This window comes from Vigna unguiculata, chromosome 9 (genome assembly GCF_037176805.1).
Source record: "Vigna unguiculata cultivar grain cowpea cultivar isolate G323 ecotype 2 chromosome 9, ASM3717680v1, whole genome shotgun sequence".
Lineage (NCBI taxonomy): Eukaryota > Viridiplantae > Streptophyta > Magnoliopsida > Fabales > Fabaceae > Vigna > Vigna unguiculata.
This window is the reverse complement of record NC_140800.1, coordinates 9,612,653-9,639,203: the sequence shown is the minus strand read 5'-3', so window position 1 is coordinate 9,639,203 and position 26,551 is coordinate 9,612,653. Positions and strand designations below refer to the sequence as shown.

The 26,551-nt window shown below is 31.3% G+C and overlaps 2 protein-coding genes across 2 annotated transcripts; one reads left to right on the top strand and one right to left on the bottom strand.

The window, feature by feature from the left end:
* Positions 1-7,152: 7,152 nt before the first annotated feature.
* LOC114164105 (uncharacterized) lies at positions 7,153-8,998 on the bottom strand. Its single transcript, XM_028048630.2, has 3 exons — positions 8,814-8,998; positions 8,643-8,731; positions 7,153-7,465 (listed from the first exon to the last, which is right to left on the bottom strand). The coding sequence occupies exons 1-3, from the start codon at positions 8,838-8,840 to the stop codon at positions 7,312-7,314; spliced, it is 270 nt and encodes an 89-aa protein (XP_027904431.1). The 5' UTR covers positions 8,841-8,998; the 3' UTR covers positions 7,153-7,311.
* Positions 8,999-20,632: 11,634 nt separating this feature from the next.
* On the top strand, positions 20,633-26,413 carry SDH4 (succinate dehydrogenase subunit 4). Its single transcript, XM_028048553.2, has 6 exons — positions 20,633-20,971; positions 21,121-21,151; positions 21,265-21,278; positions 21,371-21,421; positions 22,753-22,814; positions 25,983-26,413. Exons 1-6 carry the CDS (start codon positions 20,750-20,752, stop codon positions 26,257-26,259), a joined length of 657 nt encoding a protein of 218 aa, XP_027904354.1. The 5' UTR covers positions 20,633-20,749; the 3' UTR covers positions 26,260-26,413.
* Positions 26,414-26,551: the final 138 nt, after the last annotated feature.

Sequence of the window (26,551 nt, the reverse complement as noted above, 5' to 3'; positions counted from 1 at the left end):
TCATTTACCATTTTAAATAAAACAAAAAACAAATATCTAAAATATATTGAAGATCAAAAGGTGAAAGATCTATATTAAAGTTTTATTATTATTAGTTTAATATTTGTTCTTTGTATGATTTTGATCAAGGTGACGTAATATAATTTTTATTTGTATATAAGAAAAAGAGATTTTATTAGAATTTAAAAAATTGAAGTAAATAGACAATTAAAGTAATCTTTAATTTGAATATGTATTTTCTTTTTATATTTTTTTGAGAAATATTTTTAAATTTTATCAACTAGGTTTCATTAATGCTCTTAAATTTAATAAATGTTTTAGCTCTCATGAGATTTTAATTGGTATCCTAATTTGAAATGTATATAATTATAATATAATTTATTTCTAAATATTTGATATTAAAGAAACAATAATCCTTTTAATATTGAATATTTAATAATATTATGTTTCCTTTATCATTATTTTTTATTATTTTATAAAAAATAATTAATTGATATTGAAACAGTAAGAAATCTGATATTACGGGTACACGTATATACTTGTTACTTGGTGGAGATGGGGATGAATTTTTTCTCTGAAAATTGGTATGACAACAATGTGACTAGGATTCCACTTTAAGCATCAGAACGAGTGAGAACCTAAGATGAATACTCAATGTTGGGTTGGTTAATTCAAACATATTTGTCTCTTTTACTATAAAGGTGAAAGAAAATAGTAGGACTTCACTTTTAGATGTTGAAACATGTGAAGTCTAAATAGAGTCTTAGAGTCTCATATGTAGACATTAGAAAAAGTAAGAGTTTAAAGTATTGATGTTATTTTTTTTATTTGAAATCATTATTACAAATTAAATGAATAATAATTGTACGACAACCAATGAATAATTCAACTATGAAAGAGATAGGGAACCAACCTATTCTTTTATATTTGATTTTATTCTTTATTCTTTTATTGTTTTAAAACCCCTTTTTTATTTTTATACTTCTAAAAATTATGCAAACTTATAAGTTATGTTTTAAGGAAAGTTCTTGAATCAGATTTATTGGTAGACAAATAGGTTTGCTTAATCCTATTTTACTTTATTTTTGTTTATTCTCTTTACAAGAGTACATCAGAGGAGTGACATTTATTTGATAACATCAAGAACAAGTTATCAACTCAAGTGTCTATTGTATTTGGATTTGTTGATGAAGTGTAGCATAAAAATGAACTGAGCGATCTCTTGACTTTGATAATTGTGATGTATGTGATTATATATATATATATATATATATATATATATATATATATATATATATATATATATATAATATGTTTTATGAGATGTTTAGACAAAAAATTAGTAGTAATGTAAAAACTAATTAGGACAATAAAATTATCAAAATTCACTTATTTTAAGAAATACATTATTCTCGATTCATATTTGTAGATAAATTTATGATATTATTAATTATTAATATAATATACACTTATATAAAAATTATTAATAATAAAATAATAATTTATTGTTTTATTTTTATTTACGTAAAAATATTTATGAATTTTATTAGTATTAATTCAACAACAAATATAAATTGACCGATTCATAAGATAAGTTAGTATATACTCATTTATATTTATTAAATCACTAATTTATTAACTCATTTATTAATATACTAATAACGTTATTAATATTAGTTTTTTTGTTAATATTAGTTCCTATACATTATAAAAGCATGAATTTAATCATAATCATCTAACGTAAAGCTCTTAGAATATGTTTAGACTAGGGATGACAAAAATAATCGTGTTTGCGGATATCTGTGGATAAAATCCATGACGGGTAGTTAGTACCTGCGGGTATTTATTACTCGCGAATAGCGGGTAGCGGGTATTTTAATACCCGCTTATAAATGGGTCGGATGCGGGTATCATACTATCCGTACTCGCGGGTACCCGTTATCCGCAAAAAATTAAAATTAAAATTTAATTTATATTTTATTAAGTTGAATTTAATTAAAATTAACATTAACAGTATATTTTATTATGTCAAATTTAATTATAATTAAAATTTAATTTAATTATATTTTATTTTTATAATTTTAAATTAAAAAAATTATAAAATATATATATTTTTTAAATATTTGTGAGTATCGGGTATCCATGGGTACCCGCGAGTTTTAAAAATATCCACGGATATTTTTTAAGCTGATACCTGGCGGGTAGCGGGTGGATATGTTTTTGGTAGGTCGGGTTGCGGGTAGACACTATCCGTGCCCGACCCGACCTGCTGCCATTCCTAGTTGAAACTCAGGAGCCAATTCGGTCTACCATGAGTTAATTTTTGACCTGGTTTATCTAGAATCCAGCTCACCCGAGTTGAACCCGTGATAAGCCAGATTGGCTCAACGACTCGCAAATGAAGGGTCACATAAGTGTTTTTTATTATATTGGGTTTTGCATCTAGGTAAGGTTAGATTTTTTTTTTTTAACCAACACATTGGTAATTTGTATTTTTATGATTTTGGTTTGTATTTGGAGTTTAACATCCTTTTAGATTGTATTTAGATTTTATTGAAATTTATTTATATTTTAATCATAATTATAATTTATTTTTTTTTATACGAAAAAAAAAATTAATTAAGTGATCCCGCAAGTCAACCCGTTTAACCTACCAACTTGTGGTTGGCCAGATCGGGTTTGAATTTTGTTGGCTCACTAATAAGTAAACTGGATTGAATTGGCTTACTAAGTGGCCAATCCGTAGTGGGTTGGGTCAGACCGAATTATCCGTTTTGACAACTCTTATCTAAAGTTAACTTTTTTTTATTTAACAAACTATATGACATATATAACGAACAGTGTTGGCACGTGTGGACTATTTGTGTTATTTTTATTCTCTCCTCCTCCCCACCCTTCCTTATTGTTCCCGTCCGTGGCTGCTACCCAACCTTCTCATCACTCCTCCCCTCCCTCTCCCCTCCTTGCTGCTGCAGTTGTATTTTTCTTACTCAAAACATTCTACAATATATAGCATCATTTTATGTGGGCTTTCTCCATCTTCTTTTGAACTCTGTACATGACACCACCAAGTTCATTTCTGAAACAACAGATGACAATTCCAGTGTGAGTTTATTGGAGAATGAGAAATATTTCCAAATTTTCGTTCCAAACGATGGTCATGGTCACGCTCATCAAGTTGAAGCTCTTTGTCTTAAAGTTCACGTCGTTTACAAGAGTGCCTTGAACTACTCTACTCATTCATGACCAACGGGATTTTTGACTCAGTAAACTTATAAAATACTATTTATTGATCTTCATTACTCAATCTATTCACTACTTATACACAAACAATGCATACGTATCCTTATATAAAAACTTTTACCATGTTGTCATGTATATAAGTATCAACATGTATCGGTATAAATGTAGACATGTCAAAAGTGAGCTAACCCGACTCACACGGGTTGGTTCACAACGAGCTGAGTTGAAAATGACTGAATCCAACTCGATTCACTTTATGGTGAGTCAAAAATTTTGCAACTCATCTCAACCCACCACGGGTTGGTGGATTAAGTGGATTGGCTCACCAATCCATATAAAAAACATTATTTATGTATTTATTTTTAAGTATTCAAATATTTAAATAATTTATTAAGTAAACCACGAGATGACAATCATAATAAAATCAATAATCAATGTCTTCATCATGTTCACCACCAATATATGATGAATTGTTTCCAAGAAAGTGTTCATATAGTCCAAGAAAATATGATTAATATTACACATTTTTTATCATGTTATTCAACAAGATATAAATAAAAAAAAAAAACTATACATTTTTGTCATGCTAATTAGAAAATTTTGTTTATAACTTGACAATTAAATTAATTGAACATTCAAACAATTCAAATAGTATTGAACAACATTCTAGCATTTAAAAATATAAAATTTGAACCTATATAATTAGGAGTGGTAAATAATTATTAAAAAAAATTGTAAAAAAATATTGGTAGGTTAAGTGGGTCAACCCACCTTCAACCCAGCTCAAACCTGTTTAACCCATGGGTTAAGTGAGTTGGGTTGAGTTCAACACACTTTTGAGAAAACTGAATTTTTCTCAATTCAACCTAGTTCGAACCCGTGGTGAGTCAGGTTGACTCACAGGTTGAAACTCATCTTCACATCTCAATTTAAATGAAAGGAACATGAACTTATGTGTATCTATCTTGAATTCCAACCATTCAAACATAACTCAATGATTTTGTAGTTATTTTCTTACTAATATTTTAGTTTGTCCATTATAAGTATTAATAATAATTATATACAATTTAAACGTATAACAAATAAATAAATATTTCAACTGCACAAAATATATTATAATTAAAATGTGTACAATAAGTATTAGAATTCTCTTAGTCCATGATGAAAAGTTGTAGAGCCCAATAAAGGAAAAAAGCAAGAAAATAAAAAAAGATGCACCCAGAGGAAGGAGAGAAAGAAGATACAAAGAAAAGGATAGAGAAAACTTCTTTATTAAAAGAAAGAAAAGAATATAATTGGTCAACACTCTAAGAGTATTTGATACAAGAATATATATATCCAAAGAAAAACAGAAGCAGAAGAGCATTGACCATATGACAAAATACTAAGGGCAATGCAGAAGCAAAGAAGAAGAGCAATGCTTTTAGCTCCCTTCAAGCTGGGAATAAATGTTTTTCATTTCCAATATGGAGAGATGAACTTTTTACAAGGCAGGAGGTAAGGGCTTGGTGTATCAACAATATGTAGCAAGGATGAGATGAGAATAAGCTTAAGGAAGCCATGTACAACTTTTGTATAAATATTGTGAATATCAATCTCAATGTGCTTGATATGTTCGCGAAAGATCTTATTAGAAGCAATTTGAATGGCAAATTAATTGTCACAATATAACAATAATGGTTATCAATAGACATTTTAATTATATGGATAAATCTTTGATATGAGTTTTCAGTCATAAATCTTTATGATAAACACAAAGATGAATCTTTTCTTGTCCAAAATTGTTAAGATATGTTGATATCATTGTTATGAGTTTTCTATGTACAAGTATATTATCCAATAAAAATAGAAGATCTTGAGCTCCATTAGACTCAAGAGACTTAGTTCAGATAAAAGAAGTTGGTTTAAATTCTTATAATTTCTTTTGTGCTGGTTGATATGGTATAGAACTGTTGTGATTACTATAATTGAGATGAGCTGTTTGAGAAATTTTGGTATATAATTGATATTGAATATTGAGTTGAATTGTTAAAGTGGATTTTGATGTTGATTCTTAAAATGTGGAGAGTGATTTGATACCTATGAAACATATTTCAATTGTACAAGTAGTGAATTGAATTAAGATAACAATTGAGTCAAATTGGTTATTGAGTGAGTTAGAATTCACTAGACAAGTATACCTCCAAAGGTAACTCGCTAGGCAAGTGTGGACGCTCGTTGAACAAGCCTTGATTTTTAAAAATCCTTAGTTTTGTCTCACTAGACAAGCTTACATTTTTGCTAAGCAAAAGGGAAATATTTTGGGTGAGAAAACTTTATTCTTTTTTAGGCTTTTAAAAATGTGTATGATTTATGATGTGTGAGGCCGAGTAGAGCCAATGTATTAAGTCATAATCTACTAATTTTTGTGTAAGTGTATGTGTGACGAAGTAGAGTATGGGTATTGAGCTATAATCTACTCTATGTGTGTATATGTGTGTGACCGAGTAGAATTAGAGTGATTAACCATAATCTATTGTATGAGTGTGTATGTGGCCCAATAGAGTTAGGGCTTTGGCCACAACTTACTATTGGTGTATGAGCAGCTGAGTAGAGTCGACGAGTGATATCCAATCTATTAGAGTATATTGATGTGGTATTTATATAATGTAAAAGTAATTATTTCTAAGGAGAAAATACTATGTTTAAAGGTGATAGGTTATACATTGAATGATTATTTGATAATAAATTCTATTGATTCTACTAATGTTATATTTGTAAAGAAGAAGACATTAGGTAATAAGAGTTGATGAATTTTTCTAAACTTGGAGTGGAGTGCGAACAAGAATTATATCTCACGGGTAAGAGATTTGTCTTTTCACATAAGAAGTACTAAGTTTTGGAAAGTAACACTACGTTGATAATCGATACAATAATACAACAAGTGCAAAATCTTTAAATCTATTGGATGCATAATAATGTTTAGGCATGTGAATTTAAATAGTTATGATGAGATGCAACCACATGCATGAATCTTGATGTGAATTTAAATGGTTATGATGAGATGCATCCACATGGACTAGTGTGTGTATAGTCACTGGTTTTTTATGAACTTACAAAATATGTTTTTGCATAAATTATGTTAATTACAATTATTCTATCTTATAAAAAATCCAACTTATCCTATTATATGGTTTGTGTTTGACTAAATTTGTTACACGAATGCAGAAGATATTTTAAAAGGAGCTTCTTAGCAATGATAGACGTAAAAGTGTCAGAGAAAGCCTTTTCTTTCGTTTTTGGGTTGTGATAGACATATATGTTGTGTGTATGTATGTATATGTACGTTTGATTTCTCTTAAAAAGATGTGAACTTTTATTTTGAAAATTTTAATCTAGGAGGAACTTAAATGTTTTGAGAATAATGGACACAACTACCGTATTGATTTTGAAAGCAGAAACTCAAACCTTATTCCAATCAAGCATTGCTAGAAACTAATATTCTTCAACAGCAGATACTCCGATAAACACTTTGTCCGAACATTCAATTCTCTACGCCTTGACTGAAATCTCAATTTGATCATAGAATAGGTTCACAATTAATATTTTAAATCTGCACATGCTGATTCAATAAGAAAAGCAATCAGGATTATGAAGATACAATGCAAAAAAAAACATAAGCTCAACGAGTAGAACAACTAAAAACACAAGGACTAATTTTCAAGGATTGATTAAGGTGTTAATAGATAGAAAACCCACGAGTCTGGGGGTGTGGATGCAAACCCTTTCAACAAGAGCTATTTGTTGCTCCCATGTTATCTGCCTAGGAAAGAGGAATACTACGCCCTATTTTATTTTCAAAACCAGTTTCGCCCCAGACTTCAGCAGCAAAAGTTAGACACCATTATGGCAATAAAAGGACAGCAATCATTAATGCATCGAAACCAATATCATTATTCTCAAGCACAGCAAACTCACTGTACGGCCAGAGAAAGTAATCACATTTTTTTGTCTAATGCACGATTAAAAAACTGTCTTTAACATAATAGAATTCACATCTCACATCAAACTTTGTTTATTCAAAGCAACTTAGTTGCGACTTGGGTCAGCAAAGAAGTTGTTGAGGGAGGGCATAATCTCTGGAGATCTGTTGCGCACATACTTCCTTAGGAAATGCTCGGTATACTTCTCTCCCTCAGCAAAGTTCTCCAACACTCCGGCCTTCCTTCCCTCCTTGTTCACCCTAAATACATGACAAGAACAAAACAACCATCCATTATTTTCCTTTAATAAGTGAAACACTAACTAACAACAGGAAAAACTATTATGATGACGAATGATTCAGTGCATGATAAAAATTAATCCACTATTCCAATAGAGGCTGTTCCCTGAAGCTTCCATTGGGATTGATCCCACTTACTTTAAAAATAGTTAATATGCAGTTTGATCTTTGAAATGATACCGTATTTAGTCTGTCCCAAAATTGTCCAGGTGTTACATGTGCAAAATTAAGTCCTAAAATCACATTTAGTCCTTTGACTCCTTTAATCACAAATATATAACCACAATGTGAATACAGTGTAAGCAAAATTAATACATTCACAGAGCAATATGCACATATTTACACTTTAGAGCACTAATTAGTCTCTGAGAAGGCCACACCAAGATTGAGTAATCCGGGACTAAATTGTATATACCACTACTTACAAAGACAAAAGACATATAGTGACACTTTCAAGGATCAAATTGCATATCAACTATTTAAAACATAATTAAAAAAAGTACTTATTTCCCAAACATTCTACACTGAATGAATCAAGTCAACAATCATACTGATTCTTCAATTTGTTTTTGACAAGACTAGTCAAAGGAATAATTTTTATCTATAATCATCACCTTCCCTCCAGTTCTGTTTTCCACCTTTCCTTCACCCTTTTATTTTTAAGGTTTTATTTTTAAGGAAAATGATATTTGAAAACCCTTCAAACTATAAGCATAACAATTTATAATATTTTAAAAACTAAACAGTTCACAAACGATCTCAAATACATATAATTCAGACAATCCCATCCAAACTAGAAAAAACCCTAACTACATAAGATCAAATTCAATAATTTCAAATCCCAGTCCATGATTTTGGTTTTATCGTTTTCTCCGATTTAAGTCCACGTATCCAATCAAGACCACAATTTTATATCAGGCCAAGGATTTAATCGGTCTAAAACAAAACATATAAAACATCAGCAAAATTGAGCATTTAACCAAAATTAAAAATCTGAAACTAAAACCGCAAAAAAAAAATGAAACTAAAAATAGGAGGACCAAATCGCATATCGCATATCTGGACAAAATTATAATTTATCCTAAACTGAAAGACCAAAAACCTAGAACTAAAAGAAAAGAAATAAATTGAGATAGACCTGACTTCAGGGTTGATGCAGATATTACGAACCAGTTGAAACCCACAGATCCCAATAGCAGCACCAACAGCGGCGAACAGCGGATACACCTGAAAACAAACATCAAAATCGGTGAAACCCTACAACTAAAATGGTGGAATAAAAATCGCCCCATGATGGATGAAAAAGCACCTCGGGTCTGAGCCAGCGATTGGCCATGGATAGCTTCAGAGTTGAAACCTGAAAGGGGGAAGAGAGAGAAAGAGAGAGAGTGCTGAGAGAGACAGAAAGAGAAGAATAAAAAGTGTGATAGAGAGACTCTTTTATCCTAGATCGCGTGCTTAAAATATTGAGTAATTCCAAGAGAGTGAAGATGCAACCCTAGTGGTGTTTTTATAAGTTACAACTTGCAAGGGTATAAAAGGAATTCCACTTGTGCGTGTGCACAAAGCTCGATAATCTGCAATCTAACAGCCAATGATGAAACGCCAGCTCAACATTGAGTTTCTTTTGTGTAGGAATAGAATATAAAAGTGAAATTTACAAGTTACCCACATGCCTACTTCAACATTAAGCTTGTTGGAGTAAATTATTATATTTAAGTTAAGTAAATTTCTCAGATTTTTGTAATAATCTTTTTTTTTAAAACAAAAATTAATTAAATAGATCTAATGTAATGTTATTTTTAAAGTACATTTATTTCAATATTATTTTCTAGATAGATACATAATTTTTTTTTTGTTTTTTATTTTTCTAAATCCGGGAGGAAAAATAAAAAGATTAAAAATTAAAGTTGTCAAAAAATAATTTGAAATAATTAATTAAAATAATTAGTATAAGTTTTAAATTAATTATTTAAAGAGAATGAATAAAGTAAAAAATTATTTATATTTTTTGATGTAATACAATTTGAAGTTACATGTGTTATTTATTACTAACCTTTTAAAAAGTAAAAATATTATAAAAAAAAGTTTATACATATGTAGTTATATATAAAGATATGTAAATATTTATTATTTCTATTTTAGTCTTCATGGTAATTTTTTATTGATTTTTTAAACATTAACAATTATTTTGAGATGTTTTGTATAAAATTGTCTTAGCAGTTTCTTGTTCTTTTGATCTTCATCCATCTCATAAATTTTTGTTCTTCATCAAATTTGTGCTTCTTCCTATTCCATTGCCTTTCTCCTCTTTTGTTTGTTGGGAATATTTTGTATTACTTTGATTGTCCTTTTTTTAAGTACAAATATCATAAGTCTTAGGTTTTTGTCAGAATTTCATTTCATTGTATTACTTTTGGTCTCTCTTTTTTTTTTTTTGGGTACAAATACGATGACTTTTAGGTTTAGCGATAATTTCATTCGAGTTGTTATTTACTTGTTAAAATATATTTTTTTTTTTCAAATTTTCATCAAATTTTATCAAATAAGTTCTAATTTTGATTTTGTGTTAGGTCCCAATTTTTGTTAATTTTATTTAATTGGGTTATTTTTTGCTAACATAGTTTAAATCATTAACGGTCATTAACATAATTGCCACGTGTCACTTTGTATTTTTTTTATTTTTTTAAATTTTTAAAATTTTTTTAAAAATTTATTTAAAATGTTCGCGTGTCAATCCAGCCGTGTGTCAGATGTCAAAGTCAATGTTCTATATTCAATTTGGTCCCTATATTTATTATTTTTGTTCAATTTAGTCTCAATTTTCGTTAACATGAACCAATTTGATCCCTCTCCAAATTGAAATCAAATTTAATTTTTATATTAAAATTCATAGTTTTAATTAAATATTTTTATATATTATATTAAAATTCACATCATTATAACTTTGATATAAAAATTAAATTTGGTCATATCTTCAATAGGGACAAAATTGGTCAATTTTAAACAAAATTGAAACTAAATTAAATAAAAATAACAAATATAGGGATCAAATTGAATATAGAACATTGACTTTGACATGTAGCACACTATTGGGTTGACATGTGAACATTTAAAAAAATTCAAAAAATTAAAAAAAATCCAAGAAAACCACGAAGTGACACGTGGCAGTTACTGTGCATGACCATTAATGATTTAAACGGTGTTAACAAAAAAGAACTCAATTGAATAAAATTGACAAAAATTGAGACAAAAAAAGTATTTTAACCTTGTTTACTTTGAAAATGTAGGAGAATGTGGTGATGCTTTTCTTTATGAGATTGTGTTTATATTTATTCATGCTTCTCCAATTATATCCTCTCATTCATGTGTTCTGTTTTTCTTTTTTTATGCTTTTAGCTTCTGGATATGTTTAAAAATATCAAGTTTGTTAAAGGCAGTTTCACTCCATTCACTCTGCCATTTTCAATGCAATGTATACAAATATTAAATTTTAAAACAAACTATGTGTGACACAGGTCTTTTAACTATATTAAATATATAAATTAGAGTCTTAATTATTTTATTGTTTTCTTAAATTTTATTATTTAACAAATAATTTCTTTTAACTTTCTAAAGTTAACTTTCATTATTTTCTTGATGAGAGTGTATTGTTCTCTTTCTAAAGTATGAAAATTAAGAGTATAAGAATTAAGGCAGGAGAATCTATTATATTAGATTATGATTCACAAAGTATTTTATATATCGGTATTGTTAATATTTTTACTTTGGAAAAATGTGTCTGGTCCCTTAAGTTTAACCCTAATTTGAAAATGGTTCATGGTCGAAATTTGGTCATTGTTTGGTTTTGCACTTTTAAAATCATTATTTCTTGTCTATATTTTTGAATGGCGTTAAAATTAATCTTGCATGACAAACGTCGTTCCACCTCATTAGCAGATATTGTGACACTGTGTGGACACATCTTTGACACGTGTTTTTTTTTAATTAACTTTTTTTTTAAATAAAGATGTGTTTTAACCTTTAGCGGTTTTAATTTTTTTTTCCAAAATGAGATAATTGAAATGCGTGTTTTGACCTTTAAGGTTTTACTATGGTCAAATTGTTTGGCAGAGAATAAATTTGAGACTGAGAAATCGTGACGACCACCATTGTACAACGAAGAACTTAGCTGAAATCGTGACAAAGGAATTGGTTTGTGGTTACAGAGAAAGGGTTTACTACTGATAGAATGTAATCATGTGTTGAAGACGAAGTAATCGCGTGCTGCAAACGATCCACGTTGCGTGTTGAAGATGAAGGTATGGTTCATTGCTTTTGGGGTTTCATTCTGTTGCATTTAGGGTTCGTTTCCTTTGCATTTGGGGTTCCTTTTTGTTGCATTTATGTTTTCCTTTTGGCCTGATGAAGGTAGGATTTTTCTTTTTGCTGACAATGGGTTTCTCAATTATGTTTTTTCACATGGAAAAAATTGAATCATCAAGAGAGAGGTTTTTGCGTTACAATGGAGGGGAATATATGAGAAAAGACTTCATATTCAAAGTGGGGATGGAGTTTTGTTCACTAAAAGAGTTTAAACAAACTCTTAAGGAGTACTTAGTACAAAATGAAAGAATTGTGGATTTTTAATTTTATGTAGTAAAGTAAGAGCAAGCCATACATTTAAGGTGAAAACATTGGTTGATGTGCATACTTGTGACAGGATTCTTAGGATTTAGAATGCAAATAAGGATCGGTGGTTCTAGATAAAAGATCTAAAGAAATGAAGAAGGGTGGAGCCTAAGAACTAGAGAAAAGATTTAGATAAAAGTTTTAGAGAAATAGTGGTTCTTATAAAATGAAACTCGATCAATACAAATATTTCTTTTATAATATAAATTTTATTAAAAAAAAATTGATTGTCATATTTTAAGGCCACTACTACTTTTTACTATTTAATATGTCTTTTACATTGAGAATTTATCTTGATGTATTTAGATTTAATTAATAAATATTGAGTTGTAATTGATTTATAATGTGGTTTTGGTTAGATCCATAAAATTATTTTATATATTTATTGTAATACAATAAATGGGGATTAATATACTTATTATTTTATGATAATACAATCAAAGTGTTCACCTATTTTATCAAACATTATTATGAAAATAGTAGTTTGGTAGTTGAAAATTAAAGTGTCAATCTACATAATTTGACAAATAAAAAAATTAAACATCCAAAATATTTAAACATTATTAAACAATATTCTAATTTTTAAAAAGATCAAATTGTTAACCTATATGTTGAAAGTAGTAAATAATTATAATAAAAAATTATGAAAAAATGGTAAAAAATACTAATAAAGGATTGTTGTGAAACCCATTTTCTTTTAAAACTCATCTCAACTGCCTCAGTTTCTAAAAGAACACATGTCCCTCTTTTTCTTTCAAACTCGGAAACATTTTTCATTTAACTCAACCTTGATCCTCTCTTTTCTTATATGAATTTTCATCATTTCTTAAATCAGAGGGCAGACTTGGGTTCGTGGCGGAGTTCTCTTCGAACCACCCGAATAATTTATTCCTTCGAGTAAGTTGATAATTTGACATCCACCTCCTTTTTCTTTTTTGGGGTTTTAATTCCGCTTTGATCATGATCAAAGCCCTAATTCTTTCATGTGTTCTTGGGTTTTTGTTTCTTTAGGTTGAATTGGGATTTTATAGCTCAAAAATCATTTAAGGGGTTCTTCGTTGTTTCAATCTTGGTTAACGTTTGAAGTAAGGGGAGCTAGGTTTCTTGAAAATTTCGAAATGAATTGCTTATCTTGGTTATTAATTGTGTTGATGTGTTGAATTAATGGGTGTATTGAATTGGAGTGGTTTGTGCTTTTTTATCGTTTTTTGTTTTGCATGCTGAGAAAATGGTGGAAATTTGTTATTCTAGCTTAAGTGAGAATTTTTAGCTTAAGCGAGAGACTTCTAGCTCAAGCAAGAAAGATATAGCTTAAGTGAAAATAGCCAGAAATTTTCACTTTGCTCTCTCTTCGACTTTTAGCTTAAGTGAGAATTTCTAACCTAAGTGGGAATTTCTAGCTTAAATGAGAGGCCTTGTGCTCAAGCAAGAGTTTCTAACTTAAGCGAGAAAACCACTGGAACTCTTTTTGTTTCTATTTAATCTTTAACTTCAGCGAGAGTCTCTGTCGCTTAAGCGAGAATCTCTAGCTCAAGCAAGAGCCCTGATTGCTCAAGCAAGAATTTCTAGCTCAAGCGAGAATGCTGCAAAATTTTAATTCCTTATTTTTAACCTGTGATTGACTGAGTCAATTTTAAAAGTATGATGTATAAAGTTATGGATGAATGATGTTGGTATTTTGAGACTTGACTTACTATGTTGTTGCAAAATGTGATTGTTTGATATTTGGAATTTGAGATGAAATTAATGATATGTGAATATGAAAAAAATGATTGAGGATGTACGTGAATGTGAAAGTATTGTAGTGAAACTATGATGATAATGAGTTTGTGAATATATATATATATATATATATATATATATATATATATATATATATATATATATATATATATATGAGCATTGTATATATTTAACGTAATTCCATTGGTCTCATGAGAAGATTTTATGGTGGTGTTACTTTAGTGTATGCATTGGACTATGGATTCATATACGAAATTAGATCATCACACATTCTAGATATAGATCACACATTCCACATAAACCTTGATAAAAAATCATCAAATATTGTAACATCCCATTAAATAGTCTTTACAGCTATTAAACAAAATATCATATTATGATAGAGTAAAACAGATAGTCAGAAAAGCCATACAAAAGTTTAATACAGTAATCCCAAAATAACCTGTTTTTAAACCTTTGTACTACTCTCAGAAACAAACTTAAGGAAAGTTATAACTTATACATTCCAAAATGCTCTATTCTAAAAGCACGAGTCCAAAACAAAATGAACACCAGGAGCCACAGATCAGGTCCGGTCCGAGGGAGGAGTACCATCACCTGGATTCTTCTCTGCTCACACCAAGTCGCAGGTGGTCATCGCAAAAGAAGACATTCAAGGAAAAACATGCTAGGCAAGAAGGGTAAGCTAACACTTCATAAAATAAGAGGAAAGTCATGAATAAAACGGATAAATAATTTGACACATATCATAAATTAATTCAAATCATCTCTACAAGATAAATAAGTACCGACGCTAACTCAATATCCAGATTATGTAAGCATATTGGATCTCTTGGTAGCTTGCACCTGTGAAGGTTCCTAAACTCTGCAGAGTTTAGGCTCAAGGGGTTATCACCCAACCACTCCCAAGGTAAGTCCCCTTTGCGTCTATGACTGATCGGGTCCATAGACTAGGACCTCCTGCTACTCCTCACGATATAACCCATCACACTCTACATGAGTCTTAATGGATTATTAGAGCGTCAAGATGCCAACCAAAACTAAGTCCTTAAATGCTTACACACACTAAGTACTTTTCCTAGGAATTCCCATGAAATCCTAGTTCATCTCATCCTTCCACAATCCTCATTCCACAAACTTTCATCATACAATTATATGCATACACTACAAATCATTATCATCCAACATATTGTAAGTAAACATCATCTTATCTCAATCAATACATTGTTGTTCATTTAAAACAGAGAAGAAAACATAACCCTGTAGTGAATTTCGCCTAAGCTAGCGAATCTCGCCTAGGCTAGGGAGTAATCTCGCTTAGGCAGACTACTTTCGCCTGGGCGAGACCCCTTACAGTGGGCAACTAGAACACCTGAGCGGGTTCTCGCTCAGGCAAGGCTGGTTCGCTTAGACGAGAAGATATCTCGCTCAGGCGACCCCAGCTCGCCTAGGCGAGACCTCACGCAACAATCAGAGGCAACTCCCTGATACTTTCACTTAGGCGAGAGCCACTCGCCTGGGCGAAATTATCAGGTTTTCCACACTGTTCTTCACATGCAGTGTTACGAAATTCACACCACCATCCAATTACACACCACAGGCAGTTCAAAAAGGAAATTAAGCTAAGAATCATCCCATCCAAACATACAAGGATCCTAATTACTCGAAATTTAAGTGAAGGTTAGCTTCCCTTACCTCTTTTGCTAAGATTTGAGCTTGGTGGAGTTTTGAAATGGGTACCAAGGAGGCAGAGGTCTCAAATTAACCTAGAAGTTCATCATCAAGCCATAGAGAAAAGGGAAACTCATAATTAGACCTAGAATTCAAAGACAACCAAATGGACTCTAGCTGGAATTGAACTACAACGAAAACTGGAACCTACCGAGGAGGAAGGGAGCTGAGGGATGAAGCACCAGAGGGTTCCGTTGAGTCTGATCTTCCAGAATCTGGTCACAGAATGCAAGGAATTGGTGAGGGAATTGATCAAATAAGAGAACCAGGACAGGAGAACTTGAGAGCAGAGATGGAGGGTGGAAGTTCTTGTGTTACTGGAGGTTTATAGTGAGAGAGAAAAAGATGGTTTAATTAAGGGGGTTTCACAAATATAATCAATCCTAAATATTTCATCTCACTTTAAATGCTAATAAATCAAAATTAATTTTCATTGCATTAATATAATATCCAAATGCGATGTGTTAATCAAATATAACAAAATAGTGAAAGATAAACCAATTTTAGTATTTTAAAACTTATTTCTTTAAGGCTTAAATACTATTTTGGTCCCTATTTTTGTCAAGTTTGTTCATTGTGGTCCTTTTTTTTTGCGTATTCAATAAGGTTTCATTTTTTGTCAATTTGGTCATGTAGAATTGTATATGTTCTAAATGTATTGTGTTGCTAATGCACACCACACAATATGCATTTATACTATTGAATGGAATCAATTACAATAAAGGCTCGTAATAATATGAAATCAATCACCCTAACTTATGAGATTATGTAACGGTTGATTTCTTAGAAATTTGTAACCGCTGATTATATTCTAATAGGTCATTTTTGGTAACGACGTTTAAATCGTCAACGGAAGGTGAGTGGTGTGTGTCACGTGTCAGTTCGTGATTTTTTATTTATTTTTTACTTTTCTTTTAAATTTTTTATTTTTTTTAATTTGAAAAAATGTCCATGTGTGAAGTCAGGATTGTGCCATGTGACACTAACAATGCCATGTGTCAAGTCATTGTTAAGTCAATATAAATACCACATGTTAGTGTGTTATATTCACATGGACAACTTATTTTAAATTAAAAATAAATAAAAATAAACTACAAAATAAGACGTGGCACATATTGTTCACTTTTCGTTGACTATTTAAATGTCGTTACCAAAAAGAACCAAATTAACTAAAATTTACAAGAATTGAGATATTATTGAACACATAAAAGAAAAAAAAAAGGACCACATTGAGCAAACTTAACGAAAATATGGACCAAAGTATTATTCAAGCCTTTCCTTTAACTTCTTAAGGCATTATCTCGCTTAGTCGACATTTGGCGTGCTTTACGAATTGAGCACATGTTAAATTTCGCTTAGTCAGAATTATACTCACTTAGCCAAATTGATAGCGTTGTTTTCTACCTTTTATTGGTGTTTTGTTTCGTGAATAAAATCAACTTCTCCATAGCTTTTACTTGTTTAATTCTCAAGTGTATCTTATTTTTTTAGTGTTTTCTATCTTCTTTATTTTATGCTTTCTTTACTTCTAATCTCTATTATGAGGGTGTGAAATAAAACAATAGGAAGCAATTCTGGTGGAGAAAATCAAGTTCGAACTCAAGGAAGCATGATTGGACAAGAAAGATTGATTTTTAGACAAATATCCACATCGGGAGGCACCGAAATCACACCCAGCACTGCAAACATGCAGAAAGGACTCACCTATAGGTATATACTGCCTTGGACCACCCCCGAAAGGCCAAAAAACCACCATTGGGTGTCAGGCTGACTCGCTGGGCAAAAATGACAGTACATAACTGCAGTATTTGAGTCATTGGGTGAAAATATGACTCGCCCAACCGGTTACAAGTCTGAGAGCGTTAATTTGAGGCCTCGTTGTGTGAGAATGAAGCCGTTGGGCGAGATTGTCGACCCTCATACGCGAATATGGTTATTTAATTATGTTTCTACTAGAGTTTTAGGTGATTCCTCATTTTGCATGAATAGAAACACCTTGGGTGCTTGGGAGATGCTCTTAAAGGCTACTAGGGGTGTTGGGAAACTCTCCCTTCTTCTTCTTCTTAGGTCTCCTTCTTCATCCATGGAGATTTTACCCCTTTTGGGTTGGTGAGGATGATGAGCTACAAAATTGGAGGCAGAGATGCGAATGAAAGGCCCAATTGGAACACGAAGTAGTTGTCAAGAACCTTGGAAGAGATATTGCTTATACTTTATGGTTATAATTTCTTCTTTGTTCTTCAATTTTGCAAAACCCAATTTTTTCACTATGGAGAGAAATTTCTATTTTGTTGAGATTAGATGTAAAACATTGAATTCTTGTGTAAAATTGTGTTGTTAATATATATGTTTTTTTCCAATTCAAGTTAGTGTTTGATTTTTGCGCTTAATGCTTGTTGTGGTTTGATCACCCATGGCTTGTTTGTGGTTCTTGAGGTGTTGGCAAATGTCTTTTGAACCTAGATGAAGCTTGTATCTAGAGATAAAATATGATTCATTAGTAATCTTAAGACTCTTGAACTTAATGCATGATTTCACTTGTTGATGATTCAAGGAATTGAAACTTGATAAGTTATCACAGGCTAAAAGTCACTAGGAATAAGATTTGAGTAATCTTGTGAGTTAATTGACTTGAATATGGAACTGAGATGTTTGTGAATGCATGATAATAAAGCGAATGAAATCTAATCTTGACAATTGTAAATACTCTATGTTAATTTTCTTATTGCACACCAATTGTTTGATAAAAATACAAAAAAAGTTTCTTAATGTTTTTGTGAACTTTGTGTCTAATTAAGTCATCAATTGCGAGAGTTGTCATGCGTTTTACAAGTCTCTTGAGAGAGAACAATAAAATACTTATTGCTTGCAAATATATCAACACAACGAGTGAATTTGAGTCACCAAGTGCATGAACACTAGAAGATTTTATAAAAAAAAAATTATTAAGAGAGAATGTGACTTGTCCAATAACTCCAACCATTAGGAGAAATTTGCCCAACGAGACTTGACTTGCTCAAGAACCAATTCTATCTAACTAGAGATTGGTTCTCCTAGCTAACAAAAACATTATGAGTCCTATTTAAAGGCTCACCCAACGAGTTTTTTCTCGCCCAACGAGCAATGCTCTTTAGATCTTAAATAAACGAATTTTTATAAATGAAAATATGACTTGCTCAAATTGAGTTTGCATAGTTTCAAAAAACATAATTGACATGTACTATTCTCTAATTGGTTAGGCATTTATAATCCTTTATGCCAAAAGTGATATATTTAGTTGTGAAAAGTTGTCATAGTGAGCCAATATGACTTAATCACACTAAATCATTTAATTCAAAACTTCTCAATTTATAATTAAAAAACTGACATCAAAACCCATTCTAACAACTCGAATAAGTCGTCTTACAATCAAATCATTTAACTTGTAATTCTTATAAGAAAATATCTAGCTTCGCTTATGTACACCAAGCTTCTTGACTCTATTAGAGTTTAAAGAGTTCTTACTCTCACAAGTTGCAATGTATATAGAAAACTGTTAGGTTTATATATATTTTTTTCACATATGGGTTATATTCATCATATATGGGTTATGGTTATAGTCATTGAGAGATTGTGGTTCTATATGGTTATATGGCATTAGTCTTACACATATAAGACCTTTGACACCACTTTTACACCAAAACCTTAAGGCAATGTTGTTATAGGTCTTTATTCTTATATAGTGTTTAACTTTGTCTTTTCTATATGGATATATTTCCCTTCAGGTGTATGAGTGACCCCTTTTTTGTTATGGTTATGGTTATGCAGTCAGTCACTCCGAACCATCGGCTCTGATACCGCTGTTAGGTTTATATATATTTTTCACATATGGGTTATATTCATCATATATGGGTTATGGTTATAGTCATTGAGAGATTGTGGTTCTATATGGTTATATGACATTAGTCTTACACATAAGATCTTTGACACCACTTTTACACCAAAACCTTAAGACAATGTTGTTATGGGTCTTTATTCTTATATAGTGTTTAACTTTGTCTTTTCTATCCAACGTGAAACTTTTTGACTCATACTTGGACTATTCCCAACAAAAACTCAGATCAATAATCTAAACACATGATAACAATTCTAGAAAACTAGATATTCATCTTAAACTCAATTTAGTCATATGAAACCAAACTAAAACATATGCATCCAAAACTTCTAAAAGTTACCTCAAAAGAATGGGTAAAGATGAATTTACTTTGATGAAAATTTGGACAAAAACATTTTAGTGTACTCTGACTTTTTATAGTTAACTTTAATCTTCAAACAAATAAACATATTTGTCAGAATCTTATAAAGAAGTCATAAAAAGGTAAAGAAAATAGTTCTAGAAATATATTGTTGAAACTCGACTAATCAATCATTTTATTTTAATAATAAAATACTTAAGCTTTATTTATAAAAGACCACTTGTACTCTAATTTTTTAGGCCCTTATATTTTTTGAATTTTTTTTTATCATACATCTAAAATATTAAAAAAAAAGTTTATAAAAAATGAAATTATTGCTGGCAGTATGGCTTTATTTAGAATTTTAGTTAGTTATAAAAAGAATTATGACAGAAAAGTAACTTTTCTCAAAAAACAACTTCAACAACTAGTTAAAAAGAGAATTCTTTTCAATTTTAACTCGTGCTCTATAAGTACGTTTTATCTATAAAATATTTAAAATCACAATAAAATTCTTAAAATAATAACAAAAATGAAATAACATGATTTTGCAAACATTTTAAAAAACTAACATTATATTCATTAAAACAAATTAGAAAATTTTAAAAGTTATAAAAGTCAATTCAAAATGAGTTTTCTATTAATACGATTCCATCAATTTTTGTTTGATTATAAATTTCCTATTATTGAAATTTTACAGGTTTGATATTATTAATTAAATTAATTAATATTTAACGGTATTAATAAAATAAAACCAAAACAGGTGTCCTAACTGGTAGGTCATCAAACCTTAAGATTCCCCATTTTCAGGCGATCTTCCTTGTGTAAGTAGGGAGTGCCGATCCTGCATAGTTCCTCACACTTCACAGAAAACCCAAACCCGAAAATGCAATCTCTGTCGTTCAGACTCACCAAGAGGCTCTACAATTCCAAGCCTCTCTTCAGAATCTCTTCCAACTTCGTTGCTCACGCATCCTCAGCCACCGCCGCTCCTCCTTCTCCGTCGCCACCGTCTCCTCCGATCCCCGCCCCTTCCGCTCTACCCAACCTCCTCACCGCTCCGTGGTCCGCAACCCAGTCCCGCGGAATCTCTTTATCCGGATCTGATGTAAGTTCCTCCGTTTTCTCACACCGTTGCTTATTATACACAACGCTGCTATCCTTTCTCATATATTATTATCCGTAGTCGTTTCGTTGCGATTGGACGCTTCGGGGATGGTTTTAGGGCTCATCGTAACTTTCTTTCTTGTGTTGCAGGTTAGAGTTGGGAATCTCGACGGAAACCGAGGTTATATAATTTTTCGTGTTTTGCTTTTGTGATTATTTGATGTGTGGTTTTAGTTTCTAACGAATTCGCCTTTTGCATTTCAACTGCGGTGGACGTGAATTTTTTGCATCCAGGACGCGCTCACGAGGTAACTAAGAAATGTTTTGGGAATTGGTATTGAAGTGATGTTCATTGATGTTTGTTGTCTAAAATAGCGTTTGGTTATGTGAATGATTTTAGGTTCTCAAACACTATGGCCCCGGTGAAGGAACAGGCAAAACCATACTTGAGGTATATTAAGATTTTTTTTTTTCTCTAGCATTCTTATGTAGCTTCTTGAATACTGACCTTAAGTGACATTTTGTTCATTTTGTTAATGTTGCATATTATCTATTTTTCCGCATTGGAATTTGTCTGTCTGATTAATTGTTGATGTGTTCTGTGTTGTATTTATGTTGTTTGCACATATGTATATATTCAACTAACTTAAATAAGGGAAAGGGAATTTAGAATATTGTCAATTGAAAGACCTTGTAGAGGCTTTCCTGTGAAGGAGAGGCCTCTATTGGCTATTATTTGTAGAGAAAATATTCTCGGGACTTTTTCACACCTTCTTGAAGACACAACTTGACTTATTAATGCCAACTACTTGTCTCCAGTATCGACAATAGGGTGTGCTTGATATTGCACTACACCTTTTCCTTCTCTTGTCGGGAATTTTTTTTTTTCGATTGGTTCATTTGTCATTTGTGAGAAAGATGGTGTAGGAAGTGAATTAAAAAAATTAAGTTCTAGTGCTCTGTAATATTTAAAGATAATATCAGTTTTCTTTTATATTCTTAAATTCTCTCGTGTATTTGTTGTTATGTATACTTGGAGACTAACAAGTTATTTGTCATGATAAAACAAATTATGCACAACCATAGGGACATTCTTATTTATTTATTTACGTATTTACTAGCTCAACCAAGTTATCAAATCGAGATTCAAATCATGAATTGCCGAGCTATTGTTTGAATCATGAATCATACTTTTGTATCAAGTTGTAAGATTCAGTCATGGTGAAAAAATTCTTCAAATATATCATATAGATAGTATATAGTGTTTAATGTAAATAAAACCCAGGTTATTAGTTATATCAATGTTTCTGAAGTTTTCATTTAAGAAGAATGGAGGCAAAACAATTAATAGCTAAATAGACTACATGCATTGAGTGGTTGAATGACAAACAATGGTGAGATTATCAAACATAAGTTCAAAAGTATTCTTTCAAAGTCCTTTTTCGTTTTAGAACTTAAGAGATCATGACTTCTTTAAATTTTTTCATGGGAATTGATGAAAAAGTAAAAACATAAATCATTGAATAGTGTTGGTAATATGAATTACATGTATTCATTCATATGTGTGATGTAAAAAGTTTTTCACAAGGAATTTCATTCAAATAGGAACTATTGAATTCTCATGACAGTTACTGTGTTCAGTTCCTCAAAGGGTCATACTGTATGATTTGATCTAGTAAAATTTCATCACTAGTATTGGAAGCTGAATGGAATGAATTCTATTTGATGGGGATAATGCTAAATGCTAAAGTCCAGTTCATTTATTTGACCAATGACTCCCAGGTTCAGCCTCGCTCTGTAGCTGGTTATGCCACAGTTGCTACTGCAGAGGGTGATATCAAAAGGTTAGTTGGTGCACTTGATGGTACAATTGATCATACTCTCAATCTCATAAGCATCAGCCACTATTGCATCGATGAGCTTGAATATTATATTAAGCCTTTCCACTATCTTTAGGTGCCATGTATATCTAGAAATTTTTAAGTTCAATTTTACATTTAATAGATTTTGTCATTTATTCCAAATAGAGAACTAAGTATTATTCAATGGGAAGGGGAAAATACAAAAAGAGGATAAGGTATTCCTAAGAAACCTAAAAGCTCTAGGAAAACAAATGGTAACAGTTCCTAGGAAACCACAATGCAAACATTGCCCAGGGAGAATTCTCCTAATAAATGCTGCAGAATTCTCCTAATAAAATCCCTTTACAGAACACCTGCAACTAAAGGGATAAATTAATTCTAAAATAGCTCATTACAATACTCCCTTTTCTTTGAACGAAGAAGATAACTTCAAAGCTTGAGACAGTAATTAAGCCTGCCAATTCCATTGCATTTATGCTCTCCTTAGTTTCCTTTTGCCAATCTTGTTTGCTGGTAAAATTGATCATGATTACAAGTCTGTTAAGCATAATCATTGTATTGATTCTCTTGATATTTTATAGCTATAATTTTGAATTTTTGATTGTATGTCAGACCATTCATTACATTTATTATATTACCAAGAAATATTGTCAAACGGGAATGGGAAAAATGCAAAAGGAGCATTAGATATCCTCCAAAGAAACAAAAAAGGTCTTGGGAAACAAAAGACTATTTTCCTAAGAAATTATTGGACAACGCAACCCTAGTAGAAAAGGGAAAGGTCCCATAGGCCATAACTCTACTAGGAAACTCCCTCCTCATCCACAACAAAATGGATAATTTAACACTTATTGGGAAGTGAGTTTAAGCTTAAACTCATCTCCACAAAACTGGCTTGTAAGGTAAGTTTTACACTTCGCTTATATATTATAAATTAACCTTGTTCCTAGTCGATATGGGATCTCGAACATATCCTCTCACACCAAGGAATGAACATTTCAAGATGGGATTAGACATTTATAGGTGGTTTAACAGGAGTCTAATAATGGTGGCATGACGTAATAGTCTCAAAGAACATGACTAGGATAGACTTTGAATGACTCTGATATTATATCAGGAAGTGAATTGAAGCCTAATTCATTATCACAAAATTGGCTTGTAAGGTGAAATTTGTACCTCGGTTATATATTATAAATTGATCTTATTCCTAGGCAATGCAGGATCTCCAATAGTACTAAAACTCAAAACAATATCCCCTATGCTCTAAACAAATATAACTCCCTTATCCTACATATGAATTAAGTTTTCCCCGTTGAATCAAAAAGTGATTGTAGATACGCAATTCACTTGCAATGCATACTATTAGCTATTGCTTAACATCCGATTTGATGCTCTTCTCTTTGGCCAAAAGATTTTCTTTGTTGAACGTATATTCTAGCAGAATTCCCTTTTTACTGCCAACATTATAGAAAGCCCTCTTAGAAGATTAACATTGTTGTCTATGGGATATTGACTGCCTAAACATAAAATTGTTGCCAACTTCAACAATTTGTTATTTAAAAGGCTTTGAATTAACTTTTTTTAAGATGCGAGACTTAAATTTGTTAATGTTTTTATGAATTTTGGAACAACAAACCCAAAGATGCTCACCACTGAATATGAATGTAATCCATAAAGATTAATTAACGGTGAAAACATGCTTTTAAGAGTGGAACAAGAACATCAACACAAGAATAAGGGCGCACGTAAACAATAAAAAGAAGATATAAATATAACCCTTAGAAGTTTGTCACTGACTACAACATTAACCCATTGTATTATTCAAGTTTGAAAGCTTCCTTCTAAGAAGAGAAGATGAGCACACACATAGAGATAGGAGGAGAACGAAACATGAAGAAGAAAGAAAATTTGCAATTTCTTACAAATGGGGAAGAAAGGAGAAAGTGGAAAAAAAGAAACTTATGAAGCATGCACTCCTTGCCACCTTTGCTCCTTGACTTCTGTGCTTTGACTTTTAATATGTTTTGGCCGAGATTTATGATGCTTGATTGGGCTTGAACTTGTTCATTGCTCTTTTTACCCTTTAATGCTTACATTCTCCTAACTTGTTAGATTTAATAGGCCCAGTTACAAAATTACTATTTGCATCTATTTTACACATGAAATGAAACTAAATTATAGTTTCTAAAATTTTTTCAATCAAAATACAACTATAATCTACAAGCATGCATTTATTTATTTAAGACTATTTAAGATCCTCCCCATCCATGCACTGACCACTTCTTCACTACTACCAAGTTACCATCAAAATCATGAAAATCTTCCTTAACCTTTTCTTGATCAAAAGTTCAGGAAGGGTATCATCACTTTGATTTTCAGCATTGTCCACGGAAGTAGGCAATGTTGCAATTACCGATGTTAATCATTTCTCTTTTTGCTGATGCACACATCTCCATCTTTAAGTGTACCTGGCTGTTGAATATTTGAGCTCCACCATACATGGTTGATTCTTCCATTTTATTGTGTAGACTTGAAATGAAATTATTACTAGTCTAGTGCAAATTGGTTCTTGATCTATTGGGATAGTATAAACTTACGCTGTAGGTGTGTGCTTTCCATATAGTGCAAAGTAAAATGAAAGGACACGTATACTTTGTGTACCTTAACGTCTACAACTTCATGAAGTTTCATTCCCTTTATTATAAAGTATTATTTTATTTTTTTTGTGTTGGGGATTAGCAAGAAACTGATTATAGTGGCCACTGCTACACTAGATTCCGGTGGTCATATTGTTGATTATTGGAAAGTATTCTAATTTTTTGTTACTTTGAACAATAATTTGGGATCATATGTTTGTTTTCTACTCCCATTTCTTGAGAGTTTTTTTTTTTTTTTTAAATCCATGGTTTTGAAGCATTGGGGATAGGTATATAATAAATATAGGAATGCTCTATGATAGTTGTTCTTATCTATTCCATATTGTTGGTTTAGTCTATTCATGGTTTAAAGGGCATTACGTTGGCACGGATGCTTGAGTCATCCTTTGATAATGAGTGAAACTTGAAAACAGTTATAACATCCATGAATTTGCCGTTTTTATGAAAGCTGGTTAATTCCCATTTCCCTCTCTGTATTGGTTGGCATGTATAGCAAGGAACGAAAGAGTGGATTAGGGAAAGAAACGAAGACGAAGAGGGAGCAGCTCCTTAAAGCTACTGCAGTTGCCTCTCTTGTTTTATTATACCCAAACGCCTATTCATTGGCCTTGGCAAATTTCTTTGTGTTCTGGCACTTAAAAGCTGGGATAGAAGAGATTTTGGCAGATTATGTTCACCATGCAATGACCAGAGAATTTGTCACCATTTCTCTCAGGTTGTTCTTGATAATCGCAATGAAGGATGTTTTCTTAAAATTTATATTTGTATAATTAGATAGTGGATGGGTTGTGTTGTTGACAGTAATTTCCAATAAGAGCTCATTGAGGGGCAAACTTGTCGAAACCATAATTTTTAGTTTAGTTGTTTTTTCAAAATAACTTCGTGATTTATCATGTTAATGGATGAATTTTAGCGTGTCTTGCATATACTTTCTGCTATCAATCATCTTTATTCTAACTAGTATTATACAACAATTGTACTGTTGGATAATAAATATGAGTTTTGTTCTTGTTTCACGTTTTTGGAAAGGCAAAATATGGTATGCATATTTATATTGTAACA